Source organism: Thalassophryne amazonica, chromosome 18 (assembly GCF_902500255.1).
Source record: "Thalassophryne amazonica chromosome 18, fThaAma1.1, whole genome shotgun sequence".
Taxonomy (NCBI): domain Eukaryota; kingdom Metazoa; phylum Chordata; class Actinopteri; order Batrachoidiformes; family Batrachoididae; genus Thalassophryne; species Thalassophryne amazonica.
In genome coordinates this window covers 60,440,327-60,450,827 of record NC_047120.1, presented here as the reverse complement: position 1 = coordinate 60,450,827, position 10,501 = coordinate 60,440,327, and the positions used below count along the sequence as shown (strand labels likewise).

Below are 10,501 nucleotides of genomic sequence, written 5' to 3'. Positions count from 1 at the left end.
GTTACACAAACATAAATCAGGCTTAAGATTCTGTCATATTTTGTTGATTCCCCTGGGCGCCTCACTAGGGAGGTGTTCCAGGCGTGTCCATCTGGGAGGAGACCCCGGGGAAGACCCAGGACTTGGTGGAGAGACTATATCTCCACACTGGCCTGGGAATGCCTTGGGATCCCCCAGTCAGAGGTGGTCAATGTGACTCGGGAAAGGGAAGTCTGAGGTCCCCTAGCAGAGATGTTGCCCCCGCGACCTGATCCGGGATAAGCGGTTCAAGATGAGTGAGTGAGTTAAATAAAGCTCAAGCTTTTAACTCTTAGTCTGGTTTTTATGTAATTTATATAAGAAACTTCGATTAAAACGTTAATATGCCTAATCACAAACACACAACATGGTGTTTGTGTACGCCATCTACAGAGTGCAGTACCTGTGTCAGCTAACAGGCAAAAATAGCCAAACCTCAGGATACAGGAAGGAGCCGTAGGCACACCCTGGTACCGCCCAGCTGGCAAGACAGACCTAGCTGCTCTATTCTTCCCCTAGTGGACATGTTAACAAGCAGAATCTAGTCAGAAATATTTTGAACTTTTTCAAGACATTACAACAAATCAGCATATCATGTTAACATGAAATCATTTTTATTTTTAAATAAAAAACACAGCTGCACGTCTCACAACATGCAAATACTCGGGGGGGGGGGGGGGTTTAAAAAAAATTTAAATCACCTATCACAGAAAAAAAAAATACATTGAGCAAATATTTAAAACTGCACAAAATACAGCTTTTTAAAAGTGACAGAATACCAGCTCAGAGCTCTCTCTATTCACATGATGATGTCACTTCCCAGGTAATGACATCACTTCCTGGAGGTTTTGGATCGCAGCTGTCTCTTTATGATTACATGATCGCTCTCCTTCTCCACATCTGCTTCTTCTGCAGGCTGCAGGAACAGAAAAAACACACTTCATGTTAAAGAATCATCTCATGTAAGAATCAGACGTCAGCGTGTTTTGGTGATGTTACTGCATGCTGTCAGCGCGGGATGCTAATGTTGGTGCATCCTGTCAGCGCATGGTACTGATGTGAGTGTATCTGTCAACGTGTGTGTGAGACGCTAGTGTTAGCGCTTTCGTTATTCTGAACCTTAAAAATCAGATCAAACTGTCCAAAAACAGTTTTTGGACCAGTGTTGAACAGGTTCCCACAAAGATATGCACACAAACACACACCGTGTGTGGAGAGTCGAGCAGCGGCACGGTGACATCCATCTTGTAAAGTTTCCTGCGTCCTCGCTTGGCTTTGGTCAACGTGGTAATGCTCTCCTTTTCTGTGGGATGTTTGCTCAGCAGCCCAATGACATTTTTACCTGAAAACAAAACAAATATTTACTAAAAAAAAAAAAAAAATCCATCAGATCAGGAAAGCATCTGAAATTTGGAATCCCAGAAGACGTTCGGGATGTCGTGACGACAGCTATGATACTGCAGAGCCATCTCTACCATTACAATGTGTTATGTATGATTCAAACAGGAAGTCCATCCATCTTTTCAAGACTGTAAGCTTCTCATGCATCACCCTCAGGGACCTGCAGGCACACACGGCACCACCCACTCCACAAGGGAAATAAGGTTGCTTAGAAACTGCTATACAAATAAAGTTATGATTAGCAGCAGTTCAACCGTCGTGCTGAAGAGGCAGAGCACCCATTTGGCCACATCCTCATTTTACAACAATTTGGCAATGAGTCAGAACTTGTGGTTTTAATTTTCATTATTGTGACTACACACAGACTCACCTTTGCAGCTTAATCCAGACGGCGAGCTTTGGATCAATTCACCAAGAGCCATGTCTCTCTGCTTCACCACAGAAGACTGAAGATAAAAAAATAAAATAAAATCATCATTAAAACAAGTTCAGGTGATAAAAGTGTTTCTGCAGTTTTCGTACACTTTGTTTGAAAGCGACATCAATAAAAAATATGAGATAATGACACCTAAAAACCCTGAGGAGTGAAACCATGTCGCTGTGCTGATGCAGAATGTTACAGGAGTCACATTTCAGCTGACATGTGAAATTCCACTTTGGTTGAATCTTTTAAAGCAAATCTTAAAATCAGTTTGTTTTCTGATTATTTTTATGGTCTTTATCTTATAGTTGCTGGTTTGTATATTTTACTTACATTTCGTGTTCATATACATATTAGACTGTACACATTAAAGTGGGATTATGTTACGACTGCTGATCTTCCTACCGATTATCTGAAGGTTTAATGTAGTCGTTGTCATGACTGTCTTTTTCAATTTTGTTTTTTGTGAATGAGGAAAGAAACACGCTGGGGTGGCCCAATATGAGAGAGAGAGAGAAAATGTTTTCACAGTTTGATTAATTCCTGTGCACAAGATAATAATTAAATCATTCTGGCAGAGAATTCAGCTGTGTCATTCCTATGTCCAGGATTTGGTATTCTATATCTGCCACCTGCTTCAAGTCATTCTTGACAATCATTACAGATAGACACTGTTTAATTAAATGTTACTGTGGCTTGGGACACATGCAGTGACCTTCATGCATCAGGGAGACTGTGTAGTCCATGAGCCAAGCAGGTTTTCAGTACCACTTAAGGGGAATAAACAACACTTAGAATCCAGCCTCAGTGTATCATGGCCTACACAAAAATGTATGACAGCCACCCCATAGAATCTATTGGATTCTATGACATGTGACATACAACCCCTGGCAATAATTATGGAATCACTGGCCTCGGAGGATGTTCATTCAGTTGTTTAATTTTGTAGAAAAAAAAGCAGATCACAGACATGACACAAAATTAAAGTCATTTCAAATGGCAACTTTCTGGCTTTAAGAAACACTATAAGAAATCAGGAAAAATAATTGTGGCAGTCAGTAACGGTTACTTTTTTAGACCAAGCAGAGGGAAAAAAATATGGACTCAATTCTGAGGAAAAAATTATGGAATCACCCTGTAAATTTTCATCCCCAAAACTAACACCTGCATCAAATCAGATCTGCTCGTTAGTCTGCATCTAAAAAGGAGTGATCACACCTTGGAGAGCTGTTGCACCAAGTGGACTGACATGAATCATGGCTCCAACACGAGAGATGTCAATTGAAACAAAGGAGAGGATTATCAAACTCTTGAAAGAGGGTAAATCATTACACAATGTTGCAAAAGATGTTGGTTGTTCACAGTCAGCTGTGTCTAAACTCTGGACCAAATACAAACAACATGGGAAGGTTGTTAAAGGCAAACATACTGGTAGACCAAGGAAGACATCAAAGCGTCAAGACAGAAAACTTAAAGCAATATGTCTCAAAAATCGAAAATGCACAACAAAACAAATGAGGAACAAATGGGAGGAAACTGGAGTCAACGTCTGTGACCGAACTGTAATGCCGCTTCACACCGGGCGCAACGCGAGCGACTGCAGCCACAGGTTGCCATGTAATCCCTATGTAATGACGCGTATTGGCGCCAAACCGTGCAGCGCGACGCGATGGAGGCGAGTGAAGCGATTGAGGGTTTTGCGCATTTGTGGCGCGATATTGCGTCGTCTCGCATCGCGTTGCCCTCCTCCCCAAGTTCAAAAATCTGAACTTTTTCGTCTTGTCGCGATGACCAATCAGGGACTGAATATGTAGTGACATGGAGATGTCTGGAGTTTGACTGAAGATGTGAACATGTCCTGTATCTGGTAACAGCCTGTGAGCAGGACTTATGTCTCTTTTGTCCTTTATTTCACAATCATGACAGAGTTTTTGGAGCGAGCGGCAGCCCCACAGCAGCGGGGAGCGGAGTTTCTTTTTCTTTTACGTGCGCGCGCGAATAGTCCTGGAGATTATTTTACTTATTAACTACACAGCTGTATAATAAATCAAATGGTGACTGGTTTCTAAACACAATTATGACAGAGTTTTTTTGGGGAAGAGCCAGCTGCAGCAAGCAGCAGAGGTTTTTTTTTTTTTTTTTTTTTTTTATTATTTACATGTGCGCGTGCGAACGGGACAGTTGATCCTAAAACTGGGTCCCGCAGAGGTGGAACGACCGCTGAAAGCGTCCGTCAACCACACACAGCTCCTGGAGCAAATAATGATACTCTCTGTATTGGGAGCTTTCCACAGCAACTCGCTCCGTGTGATCAAGGTCCGTCATGTTAGCTTGACTGACAACCGGAGCCGGTGAGCGGAATGGAAGCTCCTCCTATTTGATGACGCACCGGGGTGAATTTTCGCAGCGAAAGTCCATCCAAGCAGAGCGACACACCGGGCGAAGGAGGCACGTCCGTCGCCACGCGACACCCGCAAATTTGTAGCGTCTGATCGCGCCCGGTGTGAACGCAGCATCAGAAACCGCCTAAAGGAAATGGGATTTACATACAGAAAAGCTAAACGAAAGCCATCATTAACACCTAAACAGAAAAAAACAAGGTTACAATGGGCTAAGGAAAAGCAATCATGGACTGTGGATGACTGGATGGAAGTCATATTCAGTGATGAATCTCGAATCTGCATTGGGCAAGGTGATGATGCTGGAACTTTTGTTTGGTGCCGTTCCAATGAGATTTATTAAGATGACTGCCTGAGAACATGTAAATTTCCACAGTCATTGATGATATGGGGCTGCATGTCAGGTAAAGGCACTGGGGAGATGGCTGTCATTACATCATCAATAAATGCACAAGTTTACGTTGATATTTTGGACACTTTTCTTCTCCCATCAATTGAAAGGATGTTTGGGGATGATGAAATAATTTTTCAAGATGATAATGCATCTTGCCATAGAGCAAAAACTCTAAAAACATTCCTTACAAAAAGACACATAGGGTCAATGTCATGGCCTGCAAATAGTCCGGATCTTAATCCAATTGAAAATCTTTGGTGGAAGTTGAAGAAAATGGCCCATGACAAGGCTCCAACCTGCAAAGCTGATCTGGCAACAGCAATCAGAGAAAGTTGGAGCCAGATTGATGAAGAGTACTGTTTGTCACTCATTAAGTCCATGCCTCAGAGACTGCAAGCTCTTGTAAAAGCCAGAGGTGGTGCAACAAAATACTAGTGATGTGTTGGAGCGTTCTTTTGTTTTTCATGTTTCCATAATTTTTTCCTCAGAATTGAGTGATTCCATATTTTTTCCCCTCTGCTTGGTCTAAAAAAGTAACCGTTACTGACTGCCACAATTTTTTTTCCTGATTTCTTATAGTGTTTCTTAAAGCCAGAAAGTTGCCATTTGAAATGACTTTAGTTTTGTGTCATGTCTGTGATCTGCTTTTTTTCTACAAAATTAAACAACTGAATGAACATCCTCCAAGGCCGGTGATTCCATAATTTTTGCCAGGGGTTGTATTACAACGCAATATCCTGAACTGATCAGCTGAAATGTTCAATAGATCATGATTCTCTGGGCTTGTATGAGCAGGCAGAGATTAACTGATTACACTTTGCTATGTTTGGGCAAATTCAACTAAAATAAAAATGCATCGCAATATCTAGACTAATTTTCCTCTATGCTGCAGTAAAATTACATGAAACGTCATAGCAGAAATGGTGTTTCTCTGAACAGGAACCTATTGCAATAACTTACTGCAAATAGGAAAATAAAAATGAGCTTTGAGCATTCAGCAGATGGACTGCAGCTCAGACAAATGTGCTGCATGAGAGCTTTTTGTTAAATCTTTGTCAAAACAAAGCAGTTAATCTGTGTAAAAGCATCCCCAAGAAAACATTTCCTTCATGTGTTTAGTTTGACAGATTTTATTATCTGAATCATCAGAGTTCCAGTCTGAGAAGCAGGTGTACCTAATAAAGTGGCCAGTGATTGTGCAGCGTGATTTGCTCACCATTTTGTTGTTCCGACTGTTTGCTCTCAGTCGGTTTCTCTTGTTCTCACTGAACACCAGGTCCTACAGTGCACAGAAGACTTTAAACAGCTGATACTTTCACTCAGATTATAAATGAAGGACAAACCATGTCCAACCTCCACATCTGAGCGCTTCCGCTTCTTTCTGGTGGTTCTGGGAGTTCTGTCAGTGTCTGCCATGTTGGTCCGCAGAGGAGAGAGGTGCACACTCTGCCGAAAGCGAGCACATAAGTCAGTGTGGTATCCATGGAAACAAAGGCATAATTTTCTTTCATTTTAAATGGAATTACTTTGTGCTTCCAAACAAGAAATACTTTGTAAAATAAACGGGCTTTTGCTTTAAATTCTCTGAACAAAATTTATTTAGTCAGGCATTTGCACAGTGTGAAGCAGATTCTTTTGAGGATGTGTGTAAATTAACCTGCATGTGTTCCTGAAGGTGATGCTCTCCATCCTTCTTTCCCCTCCCAGACTCAAACTCTTTGCTCCTCCTCTTGCTCCTCTCCTGGTGTCTCTGAAGCTCCTCTTTCAGCCCCTCCACAATGGAAACTTTCCTCTCCTCTACCATGTTCTCCTTCTCCTCAGCCTCCACCCTCTCCCTCCTCCGCTTGTCAGCTTCCTTCAGATTCCACAGTTCTGACCAAACAAGGGAAGAAAATAAGCAGACATTTAGAAACGATGATCTGGACTCTGCATAAAAGCTGTTTCCTGTCCATGAAGTCAAAGTTCAGTCAATGAAACACTTGCACAGGTAGAAGTCCCACCTCTATTGTGCATAATTTGAAAACATTCACAATCACTAGGATAGTCAAATTCATATTTTAGAAAATACTCTGTGCCTTTTTTCCTGGTTGAAATGCAGATATGAATGAAGGAATCTATCAGACTTAAAAATGTCTTACTTTTCATGCCATTTGTCTAAAAATGAATGTGCAAGGTCCATTAACATGTTAATCAAGAAATCATCTCATCTGGAACAACAACAGATATGTTACGGTTTTAATTTACAAATGAACATCAAAGATTTCTAAAGAATCTTTTCTTTTAATTCTTTTAATGTAAGAAATGTTTTAAACTTCAAAATGTACAGTAATCAGAAATTAATCTTGAAGAACATCAGTGTGGAAAGAAAAGCAAGGCAGAAAATGAAAAGGGTTGGGTTCGCATCCACTCCGAATTTCAAATATGTGAAAAATTATTAGTTCAATAAATGAATGGTTATTAATTTACAACATGAGCTAAGCATTTTGTTTTCGAAATGCCAAAATTCGTAAGCAATTTGAATTTTGAAATTTATCAAACACTCGTCATGGATGCTTAATCCTTTCACTAAGACCTCTTCAAACTACATAGATAAAAACATAAAATACAACTATGGCAATCGGCTGCACTGGTCAAAATCATATCCATTAAATAATCTCTTTCTTAAATTTGATCGCTTTTTCTAACAGGCGCCTGCAAAATGCTAAGAAAAGATTTTTGTTCTGATACAGATCAAGCCACATTAAAACATGTTCAATGATTGGTTGTCACATTGAGCTAGACCAATAAAAATCGTGTTATTAAACAAAGAACAAGGTATATTTCACGGCTCTTATTAAACAAAGAACCGGTATATTTCCCGGCACTAAACATCATTCGCAGACCATCCCCTCAAACTCTGTCATAATTGTGTTCTAAACCAGTCACCATTTGTTTTATTATACATCTGTGTAATTAATAAAATTATCTTCACGGACAATTTGTTCGCGCGTGCACGTGAAGAAAAAAAAAAAAAACACCGGCTGTTGCTGCACTTCCTCGCTTTCTCGCCCTCAAACTCTATAATAATTGTGTTAAATAAAAGACAAAAGGGACGCAAGTCCTGCTCACAGGCTGATTGCCAGAGACAGGACATGTCCACGTCAAGTATAAACTCCAGACAGACATCTCCATGTCACCACATATCCTTCCATAGGTATTACATGGCAACCTGTCACCTCCGCTGCATATATCCGGATCCAAAAGCTGGAAATCCGGCTCAGGCAGGAAAAATACTAGGCCTTGGCTATGCTGTACCAAGTTCTCCCCTATACTGTAAAAAAAATCCTGCTTCATATTTCTGCTCCTACATTGAGGCATTTGTCCGGTTTGTTACCTTGTTGTAGCTGCTCTATCTTTCTGTGACTGTCCTTGAGAAGCTTCTCCTTCTCTGAAATGACTCGACCCCGCTCTGAAACAGAGACTTCACTTTATTACACAGTCCATCAAAAATACACCACAACATAACCATACAATTAAAAGTGTTTAAACAGACTTCTAGGGTGAAGTGTTTACTGAATGCTGGTTGAACATAACCAACAGATTCTCTCCAGGTCTGCCAAGTTCATATGAGTAGTCCTTTTGTCGATGGACTGGAATGTGAAGGTTTGAACTAGCACGATGTCCTACATGAACAAAACTGGTGATGTTGAAGGGATTGTGGGAGTTCTTCCAGGACCAGACCCTGAAGGTCGCTGAGAACTGTATTGGAGTCTCCAGTCTCCACAGGAAGAAGTGTTTCATATCTGAGTTTACTCTGAATATCATCCACAGGAGCCGTAATGCATGGCTTGATGGAAACCAGGCCGTAATGGCCCAGACAGTGGACAAAGAGACTTTTGTTAGAGGACTCTGAATAGGTGACAATCTGTGATTGAGTGACCCACAGCCAAAATCAAAGCACTATGTTCCTCCAGACCTACACTGCATACCACTGAAGTTATAGCAGATGATGGCTTGATCCTCTGCTGTGCTGTCGTGTTAGGCTGGCCACTTCTGCTGGGATGTTGAACATCTCCAGTGCCAGGGTTCTTGTGGCTGATTCTCCAGTCAACTGTGAACCACAAAATGTTGGTGAGCTCACAAAGGCTGTGAAACAGCTGGGGGGTGGGGGGAGTCCAGGGATCTGTAGCATTGGAGCTGAACACCTTCAAGCAGCTGTTCTCCTGGCATTACAATCTGTGGAACAGGTATCATCCCTACAGACTGAAGGAAAGGACTAATCAACCTGCCCTGAAAAGGAAAAGGTGGTCGTCTGGAGTGCAAAACCTACAGATGTGTAACACCACTCTCTGTGCCAGGAAAGGTGCTTCCAAGGACTGAACAGCAACACAAACCCCACATTATGTCTTTCATGCCATGTAGCACAACTCCTCGCAGGTTACCTGGAAATTTTACATTTTTCTCATGATCAGATTTTTAGTGGTTTCCCCTCATGGTTGTCTCATCAGAACGCTAATGAGGCCACTGAGGTGGCATCCATTTTCCCCCTCAATTGACCGTTTGTGTTGAACCAAGCAAGCAGTTGTCGGAAAGCTGTGACATCATCACTTCAGAGCTCTATAGGGACTCTTAAGTTCTTCTTACCTTCCTTCTCCATTTGCTCCGCCCTCCTCCTCTCCTCCTCTACTCGCTCAAGTTCCACCTTCAAACTCTGCAGCTGGTGAGAAAACTGTGCAGTCTGATTGGCCATCTCCTCTTTTAGCTGCTTGGACATATTCTCACTAGAGGAGGCCAGGTGGGGAGTAAAGAGGAGAAAATGTGGAAAGAATACAGGAGTAAAAGAGAGAAAGAATGAGATGAGGAACATGAAGGAAACATTTTACTCACCTATTTATTGAAATTATATTTTTATGAACTGGACATAATAAAGTGTGTTCTCCTCCACACCTGTCTGACAGTGTTCGTTCCAGTTGGGTTTTTTCCCTCTGCAGGGCTTCAAGCTGTTCTGATTTCTGTGCCGATCTCTCCAGCGCTGCCTGGGACTCCTTCATCAGCTCCTCGATGGTGGAGGAAAAAACACTGCTGCTGCTCTGCTGTTCCTCCTGCAACACACCAAACCGCCTTATGGCCTTTTTTCCCCATTTACACACCATAGTTGGAATATAGGGAATAACATCAGAGTCAATTGTGATGCTACAGTTTCAATGGTGTTACTGAGCTGTCGCCATGGGTGATCCCAAGTATTTCTGAACATAGAGATATAAAATGGGTACCGGTAGTTGCTATAGTTTGACAGTTGTGGTGGTAATTGCAGAGAGGGAATGCATTTTCTTCAGTTTTCCTCGGTGCTTAGTATGAATTTTGTTTTTTAATGACTTGCAGGCATTTACTAGAATGCCAGTTTGTTGCTGCACAATTTTGAGTGGTTGCAGTGAGAGTATTATGTTGTGCCTGTGTGTATCTGAGTAGAATATTGTACTTTATGTGACTGCTGACAGCCAACGAACAATGTGATCTCCTGGCGTAACTCAAACACCAAACCATTACCACCGAACAGCTGCATGACAAATAAACAATAAAAGCACCTGAAGTTCCTGTTGCAGGCATTCCACTTGCTTTGTCAGAGTGTTAATGCTGTTCGTTTTCTCCTCTGATTGGCTCTCCAGGGCTTGAAGGCAGGTCTGGTTCATGTTCAGCTTCTCTGACAGGCTGGCAGATGTGTCAACCTGCTCTTTAAGTTGCTTCTGCAGACTGGCTACCTGCAATATTCAACAGGTAGAGGCACCACAATTTAGCACAGAACCCTGAACTGACCCCGACAGGGTGACAATGATTAGGACTGTAATGGTCAAATTACTCATTCAATAGTGACATCATAAAGTACCAATG

General features: G+C 41.7%; 1 protein-coding gene across 1 annotated transcript in view; it reads right to left on the bottom strand.

The window, feature by feature from the left end:
• Positions 1–809: 809 nt before the first annotated feature.
• Positions 810–10,501, bottom strand: part of kif20bb (kinesin family member 20Bb) — a 33,368-nt gene continuing 23,676 nt past the window's right edge. The window contains exons 23-32 of the mRNA XM_034194731.1: positions 10,198–10,371; positions 9,560–9,714; positions 9,257–9,393; positions 8,007–8,081; positions 6,291–6,505; positions 5,987–6,079; positions 5,850–5,912; positions 1,790–1,865; positions 1,224–1,360; positions 810–934 (exon numbers count right to left, since the gene is read on the bottom strand). Of these exons, the coding sequence (XP_034050622.1) occupies positions 851–934; positions 1,224–1,360; positions 1,790–1,865; positions 5,850–5,912; positions 5,987–6,079; positions 6,291–6,505; positions 8,007–8,081; positions 9,257–9,393; positions 9,560–9,714; positions 10,198–10,371 (1,209 nt within the window). The 3' untranslated portion in view covers positions 810–850. The remainder of the gene's footprint in view (positions 935–1,223; positions 1,361–1,789; positions 1,866–5,849; positions 5,913–5,986; positions 6,080–6,290; positions 6,506–8,006; positions 8,082–9,256; positions 9,394–9,559; positions 9,715–10,197; positions 10,372–10,501) is intronic.